The 24,874-nt window shown below is 36.3% G+C and overlaps 1 protein-coding gene across 4 annotated transcripts in view; it reads left to right on the top strand.

Moving 5' to 3' along the window:
• The window catches only part of ASH1L (ASH1 like histone lysine methyltransferase), a 152,440-nt gene that overhangs the window by 124,990 nt on the left and 2,576 nt on the right, over positions 1–24,874 (top strand). For all 4 annotated transcript variants that reach the window (XM_010953932.3, XM_074349531.1, XM_010953931.3 and 1 more), the window contains 15 exons: positions 6,266–6,374; positions 6,805–6,969; positions 7,131–7,225; positions 10,186–10,343; positions 13,956–14,108; positions 16,502–16,556; positions 16,637–16,769; positions 18,085–18,333; positions 19,162–19,248; positions 19,972–20,062; positions 20,514–20,652; positions 20,775–20,947; positions 22,003–22,169; positions 23,343–23,383; positions 24,367–24,668. In XM_010953932.3, the coding sequence (XP_010952234.1) occupies positions 6,266–6,374; positions 6,805–6,969; positions 7,131–7,225; positions 10,186–10,343; positions 13,956–14,108; positions 16,502–16,556; positions 16,637–16,769; positions 18,085–18,333; positions 19,162–19,248; positions 19,972–20,062; positions 20,514–20,652; positions 20,775–20,947; positions 22,003–22,169; positions 23,343–23,383; positions 24,367–24,668 (2,117 nt within the window). The remainder of the gene's footprint in view (positions 1–6,265; positions 6,375–6,804; positions 6,970–7,130; positions 7,226–10,185; positions 10,344–13,955; positions 14,109–16,501; positions 16,557–16,636; positions 16,770–18,084; positions 18,334–19,161; positions 19,249–19,971; positions 20,063–20,513; positions 20,653–20,774; positions 20,948–22,002; positions 22,170–23,342; positions 23,384–24,366; positions 24,669–24,874) is intronic.

Raw genomic sequence — 24,874 nt, 5'->3', positions numbered from 1 at the left:
TAAGAAACCAATAACATAAAGGAAACTGGAAAATCCATGAAACTGTGGAAATTCACATACTTTTAAGCAATCAGTTGGTCAAAGAAGAAATCACAAGAGGAATTAGAAAATAGAGATGAATGAAAATGATAACACAACATACCAGAATTTATGGGATGCAGTGGTAGTAATGCTAAGTGAGAAATTTATAGCTATAAATGCCTACACTAAAAAACAAAAAAGATGGGAGGAGGAGATAGCTCGTGGTAGAGTGCATGCTTAGCATGCACAAGGTGCTGAGTTGAATCCCCAGTACCTCCTCTAAAAATAAAGCTAATTACCTCCTCCCCCCCAAAAATTTTTTTTAAAAAGCTCAAATTGAAAACCTAACTTTTTAATCTAATGACCTAGAAAAAAGAACAAGCTAAACCTAAAGCTAGCAAAAGGGAGGAAATAATAAAGATTAGAGCAGTGATAAATGAAGTAGAGAATAGGAAAACAATAGAGAAAATCAGTAAAACCAAAAGTTGGTTCTTCAAAAAATATGAACAAAATCAACAAACTTTTAGCTAGATGGACTAAGGAAAAAAGATTCAAATTACTAAACTCAGAAGTGAAATGAAAATGGGGCCATTACTATCACATTTAACAGAAATAAAAAGGATAAAAGTACTATGAACAATAGAACACCAAAAAACTGGATAACCTACTTGAAGTGAACACATTTCTAGAAACCCAAAACCAAAGAATAAATCATGAAGAAATAAAAAATCTGAATAGACCTATTAACTAGTAAGGCTATTGGATCATTAATCAAAAATCTCCCCTCCAAAAAAAAGGCTCTTGACCTGATTGATTTACTGGTGGATTCTACCAAATTAATACCGGCCCGTCTCAAACTTTTCCAAAAATTTGAAAAGAAGAAAACACTTCCTAACTCATTCTGTGAAGCTGGCATAACCCTGATACCAAAGCTTGACGAAGACCCTACAAGAAAACTACAAACCTCTTATCAACATTGTTGCAAAAATCCTCAACAAAATACTGGCAAACAGAATTCAGCATCCTATTAAAAGGATTATGTGTAATGACCAGGTGGGATTTAATCCTGGAATGCAAGGTGGTTGAACATATGCAAATTGATCAGTGTGGTATACCACATCAATAAAATGAAGGGGAAAAAATCACATCGTATCTCAATTGGTGTGATACAGAAAAAGCATTTGACAAAATTCAGTACCCTTTCATGATAAAAATACTCAACAAAATAGGAATGGAAGGACTACATTAACATAACAAAAGCCATATATGAAAACCCACAGCAGACATAATACTCAGTGGTGAAAGACTAAAAGCTTTTCCTCTAAGATGAGGAGCAAGACAGGAATGCCTACTTTCACCACTTCTGTTCACCATAGTATTGGAAATTCTAGCTGGAATAATTAGACAAGTGAGAGATATAAAAGACTTTGGAAAGGAAGAGTAAAATTATTTGCCCATTGTATGATCTTTTGCAGTTACATCTGTATATACAAATAGTGAACAATCTGAAAAGGAAATTACAAAAACAGTTCCTTTTACAGTAGCATCAAAAAGAATAAACTATTTAGGAATTAAGTGAAAGAATTGTATAATGAAAACTGTAAAACATTGCTAAAAGAAATTAAAGACATAAACAAATGATAACTCATGCCATTTTCATGGATTGGAAAACTTAATATTGTTAAAATGTCAGTATTACCCAAAGCGATCTACAAATTCAATGCAATCCTTTCACAATCTCAAGGACTTTTTTTTTTAATGCAGAGATAAAAAACCCATCCTAAGATTCATATAGAATCTTGAGGGACCCCAAATAACCAAAACAATCCTTAAGAAGAGCAAAACTGTAGGAGTCACACTTTTTGATTTCAAAGCTTTCTACAAAGCTATAGTAATCAAAGAAGTGTAGTATTCACTTAAAGACAGGCATTTAGACCCATGAAATAGAACAGAGAACCTGGAAATAAATCATCATATATATGGTCAAATGATTTTTTACAAGTATGCCAAGACCATTCAATGGCAAAGGGATAATCTTCAACAAATGGTGCTAGGGAAACTGAATATCCACATGCAAAAGTATGAAGTTGGTCCCTTACCAAACACCATATACAGAAATTAACTCAAATTCATCAAGGATCTAAGTGTAAGACCTAAAACAAAACTTTGTAGAAGAAAAACTTAGAGCAAAAGCTTCACAACATTGGACTTGGCAATAATTTCTTGGATATGACACCAAAGGCACAGGTAAACAAAAAACAGACAAATTGGACTTGATAAAAGTGTTCAATTTTTGTACATCAAAAGACTATCCACAGAGTGAAAAGGCAGCCACAGAATGGGAGAAAATATTTGCAAGGCATATATATTGGATATTAATATCTAGAATATATGTAGAACCCTTAAAACTCAACGATAAAAAAGCAAACAGCCCAGTCAAAAATGGACAAAGGACTTGAATGTTTTCTTCAAAGAAAATATACAAATGGAAAGAATATGAAAGCGAATATATGTATATTCGCATATGACTGAAGCACTGTGCTGTATACCAGAAATAGATGACATTGTAAACTGACTATACTACAATAAAAAAAAATACAAAAAAAAGAAAATATACAGATGGCAAATAAGCACATGAAAAGGTGCTCAGCATCGCTAATCATTACAGAAATGTAAATCAAAACTATGAGAAACCACCTCATACCCTCAGAATGGCTACTTTCAAAATAACAGAAACAGCAGTGTTGATGAAGATGTGGAGAAATTGGAACCTTGTGCTCTGTCAGAGATATAAAATGATATAGCCACTGTTGGAAATGGTAAGGACATTCCTCAAATAATTAAATATAAAATTACCCTATGACCCAGTAATTCTACTTCTTGGAGTATATAACCCAGAGAATTGAAAGCAAAGTCTAAAAGAAATACCTGCACCCCCATATTATAGTAACATTCATAGTAGCTAAAATCTGGAAGCAACCCAGCTTTCCATAATGGATGAATGAACAAGCAAAATGTAGTGTTTACATTCAATAGAATTATTATTCAGCCTTTAGAAGGAAGGAAATTTTGCAGTGTGCTCCAACACAGATGGACCTTGAGGACATTATGCTGGAGATACTTAACAGTAGTCAAAATCATACAAAGGGGGTAGGTATGGCTCAGCGGTAGAGTGCGTGCTCAGCATGCCCAACGTCCTGGGTTCAATCCCCAGTACCTCCATCAAAAGATAAACAAATCTAATTACCAACCACCCCCACAAATGTAATAAAGTTTAAAAAAAAATACAGACAATAGAATGGTGGTCATCTGGGGCTGGAGGGAGGAGGGAATGGGAGTTACTGCTTAATAGATAAAAAGTTCTGGTTTTACAAGATGGAAAGAGTTAAGGCAATGATGGTGCTAATGACTACACAACAATATGGGTGTATTTAATACCACTGAACTGTACATTTTAAAAGGATTAAGATGATAAACTTTGTTACATGTGTTTTAACACAATTTTTTTTAAATAGGATATGAACACCTTCCTATATGGATTTCCACTATCACCACTTCTCTTCCACTTCATAAAATATCAGATACCTAGGAATAAATTTAATAAAAGTTTGTAGGACCTCTGTACTGAAAACCACCAAATATTATCAGGGGGAAAAAAGACAACCTTAATTATTGGAGAAATATGCTATGTTTATGGGTTGGAATCCTTAATATTTTTGAGATGTCAGGTCTTACCAGGTTATCTATACATTCAAATCCAGTGAAAATCCAGTTTATATGGAAATTGACAAGCTGATTCTAAAACATATGTAATTGCAGAAGACCTAAAAAAGGCAAGATACCTTGAAGAGCAAGATTTAAGGATTTAAGTACCAATTTCAAGACTTACTATACAGGTACACTAAAACAGTAGGTGTTTGGGATTGATTAATAGACAAATGGAATAGAAGAGAAACTCCAGGCAAAGACCCATAAATGTCAGTTAGTGAGGAAAGGGTGGATTTTTAATAAATGATGCTGTCAGTAGGCTCCTCTCTCAATACATATACAAAAGTTAAGGTGAATAATAGAACTGAATATCACAATTGAAACAAGTTTCTGGAAGGAAATGAGAGAATATTTTCATAGACTTGGGATAGGTAAAGTTATCTTAAACAGGACATAAATAACACTAACTATAAAATAAAAGAATTGATAAAATTAATAGTTTCTATTCATCAAAAGATAACATTAAGTGTAAAAGTAAGCCATAGTTGGGGGAGAGGTTATTTGCAATGTGTTTATCTGACAAAAGATATAACTTCTGTATAAAATTCAGGATCTGAAAATCAATTTAAAAAGAGACAGTCCAATTTTTTAAGAATAGACACATCAGAAAAAAGAATATAAAAGTGGTCAATAATCATTTTAAACATTACTTTAATCATCAGAGAAAAATATTAATTAAGCCATGTTAAAAAAACCACTACATAACCTTCCAAAATGGCTACAATCAAAGAATGGCAATTTGAAGTGTTGGCAGAGGTATAACACAATGTGAGTGCTCTGTTGTATTACTGCTGGTTGAAGTGTAAATTGGTATAACCACTTAACAAAAGATATTTGCCAGTACCTACCAAAGCTAAACATACCCAGTAATTCAGCAACCCCACTCTTAAGTATATCCCCAACATAAATGAGTGTCTATGTTCAAAAGGTATAATAATGTCCACAGAAAAAAATTTCAATAATAGCTAAAAACTGCATACAATTATCAAATGTTTATCAGCATGAGAATAAGTATATAAACTGTGCTAAATTCATACAGTGGAATACTACACAGCAGTGTAAAGATATATTACAATACAGTGTAACACTGAATGAAAGAAGATAAGCATATAATTGTACATAATATAGTGTATTCTGTATGATTCCATTATTTTGAAATTTAAAACAAGCAAAACTATAATCTTTATGGGGATAGAGATTAGAATAGTGCCAGTCCTTTTGGAGGAGGGCACTGACTGGGAAAGAGAGGAGCTTTCTTTCTGGGAGGTTACACGGATGTATAAGTAAATAACATTCAGCAAGCTATATGTAAGTTATCCTTCCCCCCAGATTTTTAATACAGTGCATTATATGATCAAATTTTAAATGTTATGGTATAGACCAAGGGTCAGCAATCTTAGGATATGGCTGTATGCCAGTAAAAATTTATAAAGACCTGGGGGGAGTTTGTCTGCCATAGTTTGCCAACCACTGATAAAGACTAAAAATGCTTTCTGAATTTAGAAAAAAGAATGCCAAAACTTGAAGATATTAGAGAAATTTACATTTAATAAGGTAGTATCCAAGCTAAACCTTGATGTAGTCTACATTGTCAGGAAGGCAGGAGGAAGAGAAGCTGTGGCTTCAAACGGCATGGGTTTTAATGCCCTAGTTTTTCATACAATTTAATTGCTGAATGACTGTGAACAAACTAAGACACAGATACCTTATATATTATTATGTATGACCTGCTAAGCACACGTTCTACCACTGAGCTATTACCACCCCCCTCCCCAACCCCATGGTTAAGATTTTGTAGCCAGCCTGCCTTGATTTGAAACTTAATTCCCTCAGTTATTAGCTATGTGACTTCCAGCAAATTTCTTAACACTCTCTGTGCCTCAGCTTCCATTTAGAAAATGGGTGTTATAAAACTACCTAATAATAGTACCCTTTTTTATACAGTTGTTGGGAGGACTAAATAAGTTAATAGTTAGTTATAGTAATAAAAGTTATAGTAATAACAAAATGTTATTACTATAATAAGCACTCAATAATATTAGCTATAATTATATGGTATTATATAAAGTATCAAGAACAGTACATGAAAGATCATTAATAACTTAGGTAAAATAGAACAAAAGAGATACTCATGTACAGGTGAGAAAGATGGAGATCAATAGGAACTAGAAGATTTTTATAGGTAATCCATAGTAAATAATTTTAATTTATTTAGTAAGTAGACTAAAGCCATGTGTTAGAAGGGCTTTGAATACACCAAGCAGGAAAAGTTAAGACCTATGACAGCATAAAGCATGTTTTCCAGAAGACATAAGACTGGATAGACTAGAAGAGAGATTAAAGGTAGAGTGATTGGCCAGGAAACTTGAGTAATTGGATACGGAAACAAAAGCAAATTTGAAATCAGTGTACTAGCTTTTCTGTTTTTCAGGCATGGTATTATGAATTTCTTAACTACTTATTCCTTTCTCCTTAGGTCTGTTAATGGAGTATACCGGATTGGGCTATATGCTCTCAAAGATATGCCAGCTGGTACTGAACTCACTTATGATTACAACTTTCATTCCTTCAATGTTGAAAAACAGGTAAGAATAATAAACTCAAAAAGGACTTTGAATTTTGTCACAGTGCGGTTTATAACATGGACCTTCGGTGAACATTACTGATTTGTAATGAGAAGTACATTGGAGAAGATAGTTTTTCACTTTTTGCTCCACTTATCTAGGGTGCATAGGTGTCAGTTATTCTTTCAGAACTCTAGAAAGAGACTGCTCAATCATTTTTTTGTCTCCAGTCAGTTCTTAACTTTTCTGGTAAAGTTTTCCCAAAGCTTAATCTTTCCTTTCTACTACAGTAGGAACACGTTTATATTTATTTTACTCTCAATCAGTTATTTTCCTCTATATGAAAACGTCTTGATTCAAACTTATTGTTAGGTGTCCAGATGCTCAGGCATCTATTTGAACTTGCAAATGCAACTGCAGGCTAAAAGCATTATTCTTTTTCCCTTCAAAGCAACTGTGTAAGTGTGGCTTTGAAAAATGTCGAGGAATCATCGGAGGCAAGAGTCAGCGCATGAATGGACTCACCAGCAACAAAAGTAGCCAGCCAGTGGCCACCCATAAAAAGTCTGGACGGTCAAAAGAGAAGAGGAAGTCTAAGCACAAGCTGAAGAAAAGGGTGAATAACAATCTCATAGTTTTCCCCAAACAGCTGCTTGGAGGCAACTTCTGAAATAAGAGAAATAGCAAAGAGTGGCATCTTTAGAGTGATTTAATATTCTTTGAGGTGATTTCTGATTGATCTTGTTTTTTCTGCAATCTGGTCCATCTGTTTTTTAGAGAGGCCACTTCTCTGAGGAACCCAGTGAAAACATCAACACCCCAACAAGATTGACCCCCCAATTACAAATGAAGCCGATGTCCAATCGAGAGAGGTAAAAAGAATTTCTTACCTGAATACTTTAAATTATGTGATTTCCTTGTCAGTTTAAAAATTATTAAATAACTATAGTTGAGCCATTTCTTTTGTGAAGGAAGTCTTTAAAGAAGGATTTAGGGGATCTTCGGTGAGGGAAAAAATTATGTCTTTATTCTCCCTGATTTCTTTTTTTTATTAAGTCATTTTATTTTATTTACTTTAATTTTCTTTCAGCTCTTTGATCATCATTTAGCTTGTTTATTTATTTATTTATCTTTAGTTCTTTGGGGGAGGGGGTATAATTAGGTTTGTTTATTTATTTCTAGAGGAGGTACTGAGGATTGAACCCAGTGCCTCCACATGGATCTCTAAACTTAAATGAGTTATGTGTATGTGTATCTTGCTTAACTGTACACAACTGTGATGATTCCATAATTTGATTTTCACCCTAGCATATCACATTGAGATCACTTGGGGACCTTTATAAACTACTGATACCTAGGTTCCACCTCTGAAAATTCTGGTTAAAGTGGTTTGGGTGTAGCCTGGACATCAGGAGTTTTTTTAAAGCTCCCTAAGCTAATATGGAGCCACAGTCTAGAACCACTGGGCTAGATCTTCTCTGTTTAACTAAAATTTAAAAATTTTGAGATTAAGTCTGAAATAGGATGAAAGGAGTTAAAATTATAGCAAAGTTATAAATAAGGATGACCTTTCTAAGATATCAAAGTGTGTAGTCAGGAAAGATGTAGAAAATGTACAAATTGAAAAAGAAGACATACATATTTACTTCACTTACTTCTAACATAAACAGATCTTTTCTCAATATAAAGAAAAAGCAAAGATGACTGTTAAAGTTCCTTTTTTGTTGCTCTGTTTTAACCTTTTCTGTGCTATGCATTCCTTTGGCAGTCTGTTGAAACCCATGTAACCCTTCACTGAACAATGTTTTAAAAGTGTTTAAAATTTTAAGTAACTTTTAATATATAGGACTAAACGGAAACTGAAAATACTGAAATACAATTTTCAGAATAATAAACAAAAACCCTGAAATTGTGATATGGAAATAAACATTAATTTTGAACACATGACAAGATCTAGTGGTAGGTTTAACAACCATAGTAATATTTTTTTCCTTTTACCACAATATTAAAACTTTTTTTAAAACATTTTTTATTGAGTTACAGACATTTTACAATGTTGTGTGAAATTCCATTGTAGAGCACAATTTTTCAGTTATACATGAACATACATATACTCATTGTCACATTTTTTTTCTCTGTGAGCTACCACAGATCTTGTATATACTTCCCTGTGCTATACAGTATAATCTTGTTTATCTGTTCTACATATGCCCCCTCCCCCTTGGCAACCACAAGTTTGTATTCTATGTCTATGAGTCTGTTTCTGTTTTGTATCTTTTTTTTTTTAGATTCCACGTATGAGCAATCTCATATGGTATTTTTCTTTCCCTTTCTGGCTTACTTCACTTAGAATGACATTCTCCAGGAGCATCCATGTTGCTGCAAATGGCATTGTGTTGTCATTTTTATGGCTGAATAGTATTCCATTGTTTAAATATACCACATCTTCTTTATCGTCATCTGTTGTTGGACATTTAGGCTGTTTCCATGTCTTGACTATTGTAAATAGTGCTGCTATGAACATTGGGGTGCAGGTGTCTTTTTGAAGTCGGGTTCCTTCTGGATATATGCCCAGGAGCAGGATTACTGGGTCATATGGTAAGTCTATTCCTAGTCTTTTGCGGAATCTCCATACTGTTTTCCACAGTGGCTGCACCAAATTGCATTCCCACCAGCAGTGTGGGAGGGTTCCCTTTTCTCCACAGCCTCTCCAGCATTTGTCATTTGTGGACTTTTGAATGATGGCCATTCTGACTGGTGTGAGGTGATACCTCATTGTAGTTTTGATTTACATTTCTCTGATAATTAGTGATATTGAGCATTTTTTCATGTGCCTCTTGATCATTTGTATTTCTTCATTGGAGAATTGCTTGTTTAGGTCTTCTGCCCATTTTTGGAATGGGTTGTTTGTTTTTTTCTTATTAAGTCATATGCGCTGCTTATATATTCTGGAGATCAAGCCTTTGTCAGTTTCATCATTTGCAAAAATTTTCTCCCATTCCGTAGGTTGTCGTTTTGTTTTACTTACGGTTTCCTTTGCTGTGCAGAAGCTTGTATGTTTAATTAGGTCCCATTTGTTTATTCTTGCTTTTATTTCTATTGCTTGAGTAGACTACCCTAGGAGAACATTTTTGAGATGTATGTCAGATAATGTTTTGCCTGTATTTTCTTCTAGGAGGTTTATTGTGTCTTGTCTTATGTTTAAGTCTTTGATCCATTTTGAGTTTATTTTTGTGTATGGTATAAGGGAATGTTCTAGCTTCATTGCTTTACATGCTGCTGTCCAGTTTTCCTGAAGAGACTGTCTTTATTCCATTGTATATTCTTGCCTCCTTTGTCGAAGATTAGTTGACCAAAACAACCATAGTAATTTTGAGGTAGAGATGAGTGTAAATGATATTTTGAGATATTTGTAATACCTGTAACATGATATGAACATATAAATATTGGTGACAAAATCATGGAAACTGCAACTACTATTCACACACATCTTTACACACTTCTTTTTTTCCCTACATTTGAAGGATATGCTAAGTCCACTAGAAATTAGGGAAAATAGGTGGGGAGGGTATAGCTCAAGTGGTAGAGCACATGCTTAGCATGTACAAGGTCCTAAATTCAATCTCCAGTACCTCCATTAAAAAAACCAACAAAAAATTTAAAAAATTTAAAAAACTGAATAATGTTTCCCCATATATAATTTTCTTTATAATAGCTGAATTCACTGATAAGTATTCATTTATATCATCATAACAGTGGCTTACATAGAGTAGACATGTAATATGCTTAGTGAACTGATGAATAAAGAAACTCCTTTCTTCCTTCTTTGCAGGAACTTTGTATTAAAGCATCATGTGTTCTTGGTCCGAAACTGGGAGAAGATTCGGCAGAAACAGGAGGAAGTAAAGCACACCAGTGATAACATTCACTCAGCATCATTATATACCCGTTGGAATAGCATCTGTCGAGATGACGGGAACATTAAGTCTGGTAAGGCCTAGGAAACATTCTTGTTAATTCCATAAGATTGCCTCAAAGTGATTATTTTAGTTATTTTCAAACAGTCTATTCAAAGATTTTTTTTAGTCTAAAGCAAAAAAGTTAAGATCCATACATACAAGCATCAGTCAGCAATAACCCATCCATCTCAGATCTTCAACTTCCTTATCTCTAATCTAAGCAATAAGAAGAAACCCCCTTCCAACCAGCATCCCAAACATTACTTACAGCCTGGAAGTTACTAGACATGAGATGGGAAGTGGGTACCTGGGAAATAACTTACAGATGGGTAATTAACTTACGGTATCTGTAAATAACTTACAGATAAATATTGATACCAAATGCAGGAGAAAATGACCAAGTGTTAATTTTCATATTTTGTTTTTCCACATTCAGATCAGTATTATACAGAGAGATCTTCAGATTTCCTTTTTTCTGACCTTCGTGGCTGAATAGTGTATCAGCACTCCTGAGTTCAGATCAGATCTGACATACAGAACAGACTGAAAGCAGAGAAACTGGCATGTCCAAGTATTGTTCCTAACTGAAAAAGTGTTCAAAAGATCATGTTCTTTTATTCTTTCCTTCTTTCCCTCAAAAAGTAGAAGCATTCTGCAGAGTGATGAGTCAATATGCCAAGTGGGAACTAGACTGATTTAGAAATTTGCCTAGACTCTTATATCCTCTCAGTGATTTGATTGGCATAAACTCTCTGAACTGTTATTCTAAGTTATTGAAATCTTCTGATGCTAACAGTAATTATTTCCTGAGTGTTTATTATAGGTCAGGTACTGAGCTAAAACACATTAAAGAATTACCGTATTTAATCTGCACAAATTACTTCATGAGGGAAGTACAGGCATACCTCATTTTAGTGTGCCCACTTTATTGCACTTTGCAAATACTGTGTTTTCTACAAATTGGAGTTTTGTGGCAATCCTGCTTCGAGCAAATCTACAGTGCCATTTTTCAAAGAGCATTTTCTTACTTTGTGTCTCTGTGTCATGTTTTGGTAATTCTTGTAATATTTCAAATTTTTCATTATATTATTTTTGTTATAGTGATCTGTAATTAGTGATCTTTGATGTTACTTTTGTAATTGTTTTGGGGTGCCACGAATCATACCCATATAAGACAGTGAATTTAATAAATGTTGTATATGACTGCTCTACTAGCCAGCCATTGCCCCTGTCTCTCTCTCTCTCCCCAGGCCTCCCTACTCCCTGAGACACAACAATATTGAAATTAGGACACTTAACAACCCTACAGTGGCTCCTAAGTATTCAACTGAAGGGAAAAGTCACACATCTCTCACTTTAAATCGAAAACTAGAGATGATTAAGCTTAGTGAAAAAGGTGTGTCTAAAGCCGAGACAGACCAAAAGCTAGGCCTCTTGCACCAGTTAGCCAAATTTTGAGTGCAAAGCAAAATTTCTTGAAGGGAATTAAAAGTGCCATTACATTGAACACACAAAATGATAAAATGTGAAGCTGCCTTATAGCTAACATGGAGAAAGTTTCAGTGGTCTAAGATCAAACCAGAAGATCAAATCCAGCCATAACATTTTCTTAAGCCAAAGGCTAATCCAGAGCAAGAACCTAACTCTCTTAAATTCTGTGAAGGCTGAGAGAGGTAAGGAAGCTACAGAAGAAAAATTTGAAGTTAGGAGAGGTGGTTCATAGGCTTACGGAAAGAAGCTGTCTCGGTAAAATAAAAGTGAAAGGTGAAGCAGCAGGCACTGATGTAGAAGCTATAGTAAGTGATCCAGAAGATTTAGCTCAGATCATTAATGAAGGTGGTTACACCAAACAACAGTTTTTTTCAGTGTAGGAAAAAACAGCCTTATACTGAAAGAAGATGTCATCTAGGATTTCCATAGCTAGAGAGAAGTCAATGCTTGGCTTTAAAGCTTCAAAAGACAGGCTGACTCTCTTGTTAGGGGCCAATGCAGCCAGTGACTTTAAGTTGAAGCCAGTGCTCTGCTACCGTTCTGAAAATCCTAGGGCCTTTCTGAATTACACTGAATCTACTCTGCCTCTGCTCTTTTAAATGGAACAACAAAACACATCTGTTGACAATATGATTTACTGAATATTTGAGCCCACTGTTGAGACCTACTGCTCAGAAAAAAAGACTCCTTTGAGAATATTCCTGCTCATTGACAATGCACCTGGTCACCCAAGAACTCTGATGGAGATGTACAGTGAGATTAATTGTTCTTTTCATGCCTGCTTGCACAACATCCATTCTGCAGCCCATGGATCAAGGAGTAATTTCAACATTCAAGTCTTATTGTTGAAGAAATGCATTTCATACTGCTACAGCTAGCTGCCATAGATAGTGATTCCTCTGTTGAATCTGAGCAAAGGAAATTGGAAAACCTTCTGGAAAAGATTCCAGATGCCATTAAGAACATTTGTGGTTCATGAGAAGAAGTCAAAATATCAGCGTTAACAGGAGTTTGGAAGGAGTTGTTTCTAACCCTCATGGATGACTTGGAGGGGCTCAAGACTTCAGAGGAGGAAGTAACTGCAGATGTGATGGAAGTAGCAAGAGAACTAGAATTAGAAGGGGAGCCTGAAGGCGTGGCTGAACGGCTGCAACCTTGTGGTGAAACTGTCACGGATGAGGAGTTACTTCTTATGGATGAGCAAAGAAAGTGTTTCCTTGAGATGGAATCTACTGCTGGTGCAGATGCTGTGAAAAGACTGTTGAAATGGCAGTGAAGGAGTTACAATATTACATAAGCTTAGCTGATAAGGCAGTGGCAGGGTTTAAGAGGATTGACTCCAATTCTGAAAGAAGTTCTATGGGTAAAATGCTATCAAACAGCATTTCATACTGCAGAGAAAGGAAGAGTCAAGATGCAGCAAATTTCATTGTTGTCTTATCTTAAGAAATTGCCATAGCCACGCCAACTTTCAACAACCACCCTGATCAGTCAGATCAGAGGCAAGGCCCTCTAGCAGCAAAAAGATCACAATTCACTGAAGACTCATGATGGTTTGCGTTTTTTAGCAAATAAAAAGTATTTTTTAATTAAGGTATATACATTGGTTTTTTAAAAATATATAATGCAATTTACACACCTAACAGACTACACTATAGTGTAAACATAACTTGTACGTGTACTGGGAAACCAGAAACTTCGTGTGATTCCCTTTATTGGAATATTTGCTTTATTGCGGTGGTCTGGTACTGAACCTGCAATATCTCTGAGTTATGCCTGTACTACCACTGTTCCCCCATTTTACCATTGAGAAACTGAGATACAGAGTTTAAGTAAGTTACTCCAGGACACACAGCTAGTAAGTATTAAGGCCAGAATTCAAAAGCAGGCCGACTCATTTTGAAACCCAGACTTGTAACTACTATGTAGCATTTGGTCATTAGTAAGGTCCTTCTTCACTGCAGCATCTGTCTCTCTGGTAAACTCCAGTATTCCCTGATTTTTCTTTAAGGAAAAGAGAAAAAACTCCATGACCACTAATCCTCGTAATCACTTCAAGGAAAATAGAGAAAATAGCAGGAGTCCGTTGCAGAAAAGAAAGCCACATAGAGCTCCTCTTTTCCTAAAAGTAATTTTTACTTTATCCTTCCAGACGTCTTCATGACCCAGTTCTCCGCCCTGCAGACTGCTCGATCTGTTCGAACAAGACGGTTGGCAGCAGCAGAGGAAAACGTTGAAGTAGCTCGGGCAGCCCGCCTAGCCCAAATCTTCAAAGAGATCTGTGATGGCATCATCTCTTATAAAGGTAACCGTATTTACCCAAATTCATCCTCCTTACCTTTTAAAAAAAATATATGTTACTATGTCACCTGAGACATCCAAGGCCAAGAATATGTAACAGATTAGGATTAGGAATTTAGGAGATTTACTTAGCTCTTCCTTTTGTCAGAGTATAGAATTATAGGACTGATTATAGTCTTCAGGGATTGTTGTCTTTAAATCCCTCGATCTTTAGGTTAATTTTTGGTATTTATTGTAGTTTTACCATAGTTTAGTACCACATTTAGAAATCACATTTTTTAACTATGGGATAGAAAAAAGCGGGTCTTTTTCTTGGATATAATTTTCCTGAATGAAGCAGTGAATTAGCAATTTAAGAAAAAAATATTACCAATGTATGACATCAGTGGTTCTTAACCTTTTTTGATTGACAGATATCTTTGAGAATCTAATAATAGTTGTGAACTCTTTCCCCAGAAAAATGTTATATGTGTATATTTTGGCAAGTTCATAAGCCCTAACCTCTACATTAAGGAAAAGGACATAAAGTTGCAAGAAAATTACTTTAAAAGCATTTTCACGCAAGCGTATTTACCCTACTCCTTTCCTTTTCCAGGCCACATCTCTTGGATGTGTGTTGGGGGTGAGGGTGGGAAGGAGATAGTTTTTAATTTTAGGTAGGTAGTTTGGCAATGTACATGACTTTTTCTGACCAGGAAATTTGGAGACATTTAAAATGAGAGATTTTGACAAATAATTGCAACTTTTTATTTTCATTTTTCAATTTTATTAGGTAGAATTGTTACAGTTTGACTGCACATATACAATGGATTGCATGTAAATATATATACACAATATATTATGCATATTTTTTAAATTTACGTGTATGTACTGTTCATTGTTTCTAAGAATGTTTAGAGCTTTAGCTTTTTAAACTTACATAGTTATCAAAGGAATAAAGCCAACCATGAAATAAGAATTAATTCAAAACGATACATACACCCTGCTATTAATAGCAATATTATTTATAATTGCCAAGATATGGAAACATCCTAAGTGCACATCAATAGATGAATGGATAAAGAAAATGCAGCATATATATGTAATGGAATACAACTCACCCATAAGAAAGAAGGATATTTTGCCATTTGCAGCCCTTCATTCGCTTTTTTTTTTTCCATTTCAAAAACCAGAATTTTATAACTGGCACACACATTTCCATTGCATCAAAAATAACAAGTAATTGCAGCTTTTTGTCATCAACTTTTTTTTCTATTTTATTTTATTTTAGTTGAAGTATAGTTGATGTACAATATTGTATAAGTTACAGGTGTACAATATAGTGATTTTTAAAGGTTTTACTCCATTTATAGTTATCATAGAATATTGACTATATTTCCTGTGGTGTACAATATATCCTTGTAGCTTATTTTTTATACATAATAGTTTGTACCTCTTAATCCCCTGTCCCTATCTAGCCCCTTCCCATTCCCTCTTCCCACTAGTAACCACTAATTTGTTCTCTATATCTGTGAATGTGTTTTTTTGTTACATACAGCCCATCAACTTTTGCTTCCTTCGTTTCCCTAAATTCCGAGGAATTTGGTTTCCTTTCTCTTTGATTTCTCTGTCTTCTCTTTATATTTTAGTGGCTTTTTGTCATCTTGTTAACCTAAGGATATAGAGAGGAAAGGGGAGACCAACCTGTCCTAAGATGTAAAGTTTGTGACACCTATTCCCTTTACATTCGCAAAAGATCACAGTGTGCATTCCATCCCGCCCCATCTGATCTAATGTGAAACTGCGGTCAATGTATCTATATGTCACTGTGTTCTGGGCATGAAACAATGGGCTTTTTCTCTCTTAGTAAGTTGTTAGAAAGTAAAATAGCAAGTAAGAAGCAGCCCCACAGCATGCACTCTGTTTTCATAATATCGAGTAACTGTTATAAGAAGATGGATTCCAGAAAATATTTACATTACTAAATTATTCATTATCTGGAATTTAATTGACTCCAAACCAAGAGAGTAGAAACTCTCCACTATGGGCAATTGACAGGAACTAGAAAACATTTTTTTGGATGAGGTGATCTTTGCTGTAAGTTTTGTTGTGTAGGAATTGCCCTAAGCAGCATAGCTACTGTAAATTCCCATCTCTCATTCTTCATAGAAGGTTCTTTTCATTACCCAACTAACGTTGTTTTACATTTAAAGTATATACACTGTATCTTTCATATCTTCTGATCTCTGCGTTTACCCACATTTCTGAAAAGTCCTTGTGTTTTTCACAGGTTTCAAAAAAAACTTGGATTTTTTTTCTAACTTTTAATTTTGGGGGTTCTGCTTTTCAGATTAGGAGTTAATACTTGCCTCCCTTGTATCTTACTGTCAGTCCTACTAAACCTGCATTCTTTTTCAGATTCTTCCCGACAATCACTGGCAGCACCACTTTTGAACCTCCCCCCAAAGAAAAAGTAAGTTTACATATGTGGGAATCATTTGAGTTTTAGAAAAATACTGAATACCAGATTGACACTCTGGCTTTATGTTCCAGGAATGCTGATTATTATGAGAAGATCTCTGATCCCCTAGATCTTGCCACCATAGAAAAGCAGATCCTCATTGGTTATTACAAGACAGTGGAAGCTTTTGATGCTGACATGCTCAAGGTCTTTCGGAATGCTGAGGTATTTTTCACTGACTTGAAACAGATTTAAGGAGTCTGTTCTTGAGGGCTGGGAAGGGACAGACTGGGATTTCAAAATTTGTAGATACTGACAGGCATATGCAGAATAGATAAACAAGATTATACTCTATAGCACAGGGAGATATATACAGGATCTTGTGGTAGCTCACAGCGAAAAAGAATGTGACAATGACTATATGTTCATGTATAATTGAAAAATTGTGCTCTACACTGGAATTTGACACAACATTGTAAAATGTCTATAACTCAATAAAAAATGTTAAGAAAAAGGTTTGTTCTGAAGAGAACTATTCTAGATGTTTAAGATTTTACCCTCTTCTTCTAGCAACCTTTGTATTTCTGATTAAGAAAGGCAATAATTTTTATTGAGTACCCTTAGGGTAGGGGTTATAGTGTACTAAATACTGTGCTTATAATAAAGACAGTGTGATATGACTAGATTAGAAGGTTAAATCATACCCCAAAACAGTTTTTGTAAAAGCCTAATTTAGTATTGAACCTTTATATTTACATAATGCAGACATTTTAGTACATTTATGTCATATCTGTAGTTTCTTTATTCAAGACAATAAGTATATGTGAAATACTCAGAAATATGTATAGGCAAATAGAAAGATATCTTAAGGATGGAATTGAGGGGTATTATGCTAATAGGTTGTAGAATAGGTGAATCTCATTGGAGAGAAGGTGGCCTTGAACTGATTTAAAGGAGAGGTTGGATTATCATATGGTCCATGAAAAAGAAGATATCATTCACTAATTTTGGAATACCTTAGAGAGGTGTCTGGGGACAAAAGAAGCTACTGGGTAAAGGAAGAATTGAGGTTGATGACAGAAGAAATGAGAGAAAAACAGACAATTGAAAGAAGAATTAGAGCAATCTTAAATTATACTTTCTACTGAAACACATCTTCCAAATATATTTAAACTTACAGTTTGTCCTTAGTATCTGCAAGACAAAGGTAAATGGAGAGCTTCTCCACAACATTATGCTTGTGATACTTTATTATATTCCTTGGTCACTGTGTATTTGATCCAAGTGGACAGGAAGGCCTATGACAGGATTTGAAGGACAGAGCAATAGAGCAAATGGAAAAATTACCATGAAGATTCTAATTTTAATTCATTTTAGTTCAGTTTTAAGTTGTTTTCAGCTGTCTGGCACCTATATTTGATGGTATTAAAAATTTATTAACCAAAATGGGAGGATAAAGAAAATCCTGCTACCTCTTCAGGTATATTTTTAAGCCATATTGAGAAAATCAAACATGATTTCTTTCTTCTGCTTTCTTCAGAAATACTACGGGCGTAAATCCCCAGTTGGGAGAGATGTTTGCCGTCTACGAAAGGCCTATTACAATGCCCGGCATGAGGCATCAGCCCAAATTGATGAGATTGTGGGAGAGACAGCAAGTGAGGCAGACAGCAGTGAAACCTCAGTCTCTGAGAAGGAGAATGGACATGAGAAGGACGATGATGTCATCCGCTGTATCTGTGGCCTCTACAAGGATGAAGGCCTCATGATCCAGTGTGACAAGTGCATGGTGAGGGTCAGGAGGTGAAGCAGAAGCCTGTTCCTGATGAGCATGGTGACTGTATTCAAAGTCGTAGCCCCTGCCTCTTATCTTGACTTGATGGGATTTTTATGAACTTGAACTTTCCCTTGGTTTCTATTACCCCTTTTTTATATCTCCTTTTCATTTTATCCTTCCCTTTTTTTTTTTTGCCTCCCATTTTTTCTGCTCACTTTCCACTGCACACTTCTCACATAATCTGGATCAAAAAGAGTGATACTATTTAGGATAGTACTTTATCTGAAAAACATTAGAGGAACTACACTCTATGTACATAATATTAGCACCGATGGAGTGCAGTGTATAGAGCTCTTGATGAAAGAGTCAAGTCCTGGAATTGAACTCTGGTATCCCCACTTGATACATTTGAACTCATTACCTTATATGCAAAGTGGAACCATAAATAACACATAGGATTATTGAGAGGATATAATTACATACGGGTAAGTAAAAGCATTTTATAGCTGGAAAGCCTTTCATAATGGCCATGTCATTGATATATATTGCTTAGTAAGTAATAGCTTGGTGCTGGTACTGTGTTCATTCATCCTCCTGATCTCCATCCTTCTCCTTATTTTATTTGCCCAAATCTATTTATTATGAACCAACTTGTGTTCAGATATGTCCTTATTCTTTATTCCCCCATTTTACCATTTAACTCTTAATTTCTCACTTACCTACTTCCCCTTAGTGCCTGTTCTGCTTTACCCTGTCACATTGCTAATTTTTTAATTCTTAGCCCGTGAGACTTCTCTCAGTTAGTCTAACGCCTACACACACACACTTTTCCCCCCACAGGTGTGGCAGCACTGTGACTGTATGGGAGTGAACTCAGATGTGGAGCACTACCTTTGTGAGCAGTGTGACCCAAGGCCCGTGGACAGAGTAAGTTGCCCTCTGATAGTACTCTAATCTAAAAGTAGGAGATGTGGCACATGGTATCTTATCTGCTGTGCTTCTGATGTGCTGAATTTCATTTGATAAGCTTTCAACCTCTCTAGGCCTCAGTTCCTTATACTTTTTTGAGGGTAATAATTCTGCCCTTCCTTTTCTCAGGAGTGGGACCAATGGGAGAACACTTAGATATCTATGGAAGGAATGGTACCATGTAAAACTGTCATTTTTATAAACACTATCAACTGTCTATAAAAGAAGTAGCTTGTAAAGTCCAGAACTTAACAGTGCTGCTGTTGTCATTTTAAGTGGACAGTTTTTTGTTGCTCCGAGGGGTACACTGCAGAATGTTTAACTTCCTTGGCCCTTGGGCACTAATTGCTAGTAGCCGCCTCCAATCATTATGATGATCAAAGTCTCCCTTCACACATTTTCAGATGCCTTTGAGGTGGCACAGAGCAATCACACAATTAGTGCCTCATAGAAAATAGTTTGGGATCCTTGGCCTGTCAGTTTTGTTCTCTACCTTCACTTTTCCAAGTTTAACGGCTCTAGTTGCTTTCATCTTTTTTTATATCTGTGCTGTATTGAAATTACTAAACAGTAAGTCTTAATTGGTTGCAAATTTTAGGTTTTATTTTTCTCTTGAATAGAGATCAGTAGGCTGGGTGTAGTAGTCCCTGCCCTTATCCATTGATTTTCTTCTCTTACCAGGAGGTACCCATGATCCCTCGGCCCCACTATGCCCAGCCTGGCTGTGTCTACTTCATCTGTTTGCTCCGAGATGACTTGCTGCTTCGTCAAGGTGCGTACACAGGAGCTGACTCTACTTGCCAAAGCTGACCTTTCTAAATAGTAGGAGGTGCCTGCTGTCTGCATAATAGTCCTTGTCTCCATATGACCTTTAATAGCAATAGAATATAGGTTTTTTTATCTTCAGGTCCTTAGGCTTACATACATGTCCCCTCCACCAAATAAAACTAATTTGGATTGATCAGGGTGTTACAAAACTAATTGTAAGACTGGGGAAGACATAAGTTTCCAAGAAGTGGAATCTCATGTCATTCTCATAGTCTAGAATTGATTGTCATCACCATTAGACTGCTGACAATAGTTACGTATTTATTGTTTTAGATTTTAAGTTCTTTCTTTGTAGACCTTGGATCAGACTAATGGATACCTAACAGAATTTATGCAGGAATCATTTTAATCTTCTCCTGTGTTCTGTGTCTTAACCTTCTCCTGTGCCTTCATAGGTGACTGTGTATATCTGATGAGGGATAGTCGGCGCACCCCTGATGGCCACCCAGTCCGTCAGTCCTATCGACTATTATCTCACATTAACCGAGATAAACTTGACATCTTCCGAATTGAGAAGCTTTGGAAGAATGAAAAGTATGTGCTGAAGTCCTATCCCTCTTCTTCCAGCTGTGCCCTACCAGCACATGACTGGATATTCACAAGGATCTTGCTAATAAACTGAATCTTTCTCTTCTCTTTTTTTCCTTTTTTTTTAGAGAGGAACGGTTTGCCTTTGGTCACCATTATTTTCGCCCCCATGAAACCCACCACTCTCCATCTCGTCGGTTCTATCACAATGAACTATTTCGGGTGCCACTTTATGAGATCATTCCCTTGGAGGCTGTAGTGGGGACCTGCTGTGTATTGGATCTTTATACGTATTGTAAAGGTAAGTGAGATATTTGGGCTCCTTAAGAAATGACCTCCTATCCCATATTCTTTGATCTGCAACTGCCCACTCCATTCATATAGTCCCTTTTCTGATAAAAGATTATCCAAGGCTAGTTGTGAAGCTTCAGAGAGCTATATAATATTTTTCCTTTCTTTTACCTAGTGCTTGATACTCAAGAAATGTTCATTCTCTTTTTGTTAGTTTAACTCATATTTTTTTCATACTGTGTATTTAACACTCAGGATTTGTGGGAAGATGTGTTATTTCACCCACCAAAAGGCTATCATCAACTCTACACATTAAACAAACAAACAAGTACAGTAGTTTTATAAGGTTTATCATTAACAGTATAGGCTATGGGGTCGGATAGTCTAGTGTCTAGTTCGAGCTCCACCACCTTATGCCCGGTGTCCCTGGGCACATTACTTAGCCTGCTGAAGATGGGGATTAGGATCTATTTCAGAGAGTTCTGTGAGGATTAAGTGAAATAATCCGCAGAAGCACTGAGCCCAGTTTATGGCTCACAATAAGTCAGTGTATGTTAGTTATCATTATTAACAGTGTACAGTTCTTAGCTCTTTCTCTTAGTATCACAGCAAAATAGTCCAGGATATATATTCCATTCAAAGCCTAACTGCTTGAGACATCATGATACTGTTGACTCCTTCGTCCCCCAGTTTATAAAGTGATCATTACCAAATGTGCTTCGTTCATTTCTACTGCTATTCTTTTCTCATTATTTCCCCATAATCTGCTCTGTTTTTCCCTCAAAATGTTCTCTCAGAAATCCTTGCAACACTCAATCTACATTTCTGGTCTCTTTCCATACTATAGAATGCCCTTCAACCCTTAGATTCCCTTTCCCCTTTTTTTTGATGCTAGTGTGTCCTTTCTACCACAGTCACCAAATACTTAGCTGTTCCCCCTCTCAAAACAGCTACAGTGTTTCCCTCTTAAGGGTCTAGCTGCTCTCCCAATAGTGTGTGATGGTCCCTGGGCGGGTGAGGGAAGGGAAAACAGGGAGGGTTCTTTAACAGTGTTTGGACTTATAGGGAGACCTAAAGGAGTGAAGGAGCAAGATGTGTACATCTGTGATTACCGGCTTGACAAGTCAGCACACCTGTTTTACAAGATCCACCGGAATCGCTATCCTGTCTGCACCAAACCCTATGCCTTTGATCACTTCCCCAAGAAGCTCACTCCTAAAAGAGATTTCTCAGTAAGTCTCCTTCCTCTCTTCACTATAATGTGTCAGGACAATCTAGTTTCACGGACGGAATTCAGAGTAAGAATTTTGAAGTGGCTCTCTGCTTCTTCATCCTATTTCCATTCCAAATTGGAAATCTCCACTTCTACTTGGGATGTTTGAGCACCATAAATGCATTTTTTATGCATTTTCTGGCATGGGCTGTTTTCTCAGGAAATTATTGTTACACTTTAGTCAGGTTTCCTCTTTTTCTCTCTCTAACCTCTTTACAGTCTTTGCTCTTGAGCTCCATAATGTAGTTTTTTGTTGTTTTCCACACCCATAATTTTGAGAAACAAGTAAAAAGAAAATCAGTAACCTTGAGAAACCTTCAGTGAAAATAATTCACTGCTTTTTCTTTTTATCCCTGGATTTAAAATGTAAGACATTATAGAAAATGTGAAAAGTACAGAATAATTAAGAAGAAAAAATTGTTTATTACCCTGCTACCCAGAAAATAACCACCGTTAACATTTTTGTTTTCAGCCAGTGTGTTTTTTTCTTTCAAATTATTGTGAATATATTCCTCCAGTTATTTTGTGTCATTTGTTACCATTCCATAAAGGTTTTAGTCACCTGTCAGTGTGCTATAATGAAACCCCAGCTAAGCTCCCCATCCATGAGTCCTCTTTGGGTGGCCTGTCAGAATGCACAGCTGTCATCCCGGAATATTTAGAAATAGTCTAACCAGAAAGCAAACCTCTGGGTCCCTGTTTTTCCTAGTAGTAGTTTTGTATTTCTCTAAACCATATTTCTTTTATATTCTCTCTGCACACTACCAATCCCTGCCTCTCATCTAGGATTCTTTGGTCTTCCTTGCTCAGTCAGTAGTTCACTGATTAGCTTTGAAACCCCAACCTTAACTACTTAAAAGTTGGGATGGGACAAAAGGATTGTGAGTCTGTCCCTTCTACTGTCATTCTAGGCTTTTAAAATGCTAAAAAAAAAAAACCACTTGGCCGACAGATTAATAGAAGTACTGAGCTTTTGACCTTAAAATGTCATCCAACTTTATAAGGGTTTTAGGCCTCATTTTCTTTATCTCCTTAACTCTTTACCTCCTTTATCCTGAGTTTGCCCCAGATCATGTGATCCAGCTTTGCCAGCTTCTACAACACACTTACTGCTTCCTTTTCTTCTCTGCAGCCTCATTATGTCCCAGACAACTACAAGAGGAACGGAGGGAGGTGAGTCTCAGGGGGGTTTAAAGAGCCAAAGGGATTAACCAGCAACTTGAATAGAGCAAGAGAACCACCACCTACCCACTCAGCCCCACCCCTGGGATTGAGGAGTCACTGACAGAGTCATCCAGTATAGTGCCAACAGTGATATGGGAGAACTAGACTTGAGTAGATGTGGTCTCATCATGGAGTCTTAGTTGGGGCAGAGAGGGAGATTTGTAACATTAGAGATAGAGAAAGAGAAGAGGATATGGAACAGAAGTTTTAGACAGATTTGGAAGATCTCTTGTTTAGATTTCTGCGTTTTTCCCATTACCTCAGGGTGTAATCAGCTCTTTGGACCTTTGTCAAGGAACAGAAGTAGCTAAAAGTGCACAGTTTTAGCTGGGCAGTTTGGGTTCATAGTTTTGTATTTGTGCTTGTTTTGTATACAAGAGGGATATTCTTGGGGAAGGAGTACTGAAGGCTTTTCTTCAATTTCCTTTCCTGTTGAATGGCAGTGAAACAACTACCTTACCTACTCCAATAGCTTACTGTAAGGAAATCAACTACATTTCGTTTTAAAAAAAGAAAATATTAGGTGATAAATGTAAAAAGAAATTTCAGGAAAAGTGGAAACTCCATTTAAATGCTCATCGTAGTTGACTGTTAGTATCATAAGACTGCGCCATACGTCTTTGTATTCATTAGGCAATCAGAACTAGCTAAGCATTTTATCAGCTTTGGCATGGTTTATAGATTCCTTGGATTCCTGGCGAAGAAAGGAGAAAATTTGAATTTTATAAATAAAATTAAACTTCAGAGAAAGGTAATGATTTTTTCAAAAAATAAAGTGAAGATCGTAGCCAAGTTTCTTACCTCTTGAGCCAAGGCTGTAACAGCTAGACTGCAGGATCTCAAGCCATCCTGAGAGTTTCTTCGCTTCATTCCCCTTCCATCCCCAAGTGCCCTGCTTAGCCTTCCTCTAAATTCATGTATCCTCCTGGCAGATCATCCTGGAAGTCTGAGCGCTCAAAGCCACCCCTAAAAGATCTGGGCCAGGAGGATGATGCTCTGCCCTTGATTGAAGAGGTTCTGGCCAGTCAGGAGCAAGCAGCCAATGAGATGCCCAGCCTGGAGGAGCCAGAACAGGAGCGGGCCACTGCTGACATCAGTGAGGGTGAAAAAAAAATAGAGGAAAGTAGTCAAGAACCCCAAGCAGCCTGTACTCCTGAGGAACGACGGCATAGTCAGCGAGAACGACTCAACCAGATCTTGCTCAATCTCCTTGAAAAAATTCCTGGGAAAAATGGTAAGAAGAATCAGGCTCATTTCTAGGGTTTAAGATAAAAGGGAAATTAGTGAAGAGGGCATGAAAAAGAATAACTTCTAATTGCCCGGAATGGAAAATATTTTTTTAATGGTACAGTTCTTTCGTGGGCCTGTGTTTAGTTATATCTTGGGAATGAAACTGTGGGAGGTGAGAGACTCTCCTCCCTGGAAAACAGCTTATTTCAT

Source organism: Camelus bactrianus, chromosome 21, assembly GCF_048773025.1.
Source record: "Camelus bactrianus isolate YW-2024 breed Bactrian camel chromosome 21, ASM4877302v1, whole genome shotgun sequence".
Taxonomy (NCBI): Eukaryota; Metazoa; Chordata; class Mammalia; order Artiodactyla; family Camelidae; genus Camelus; species Camelus bactrianus.
This window is presented reverse-complemented; position numbering and strand designations above follow the sequence as displayed.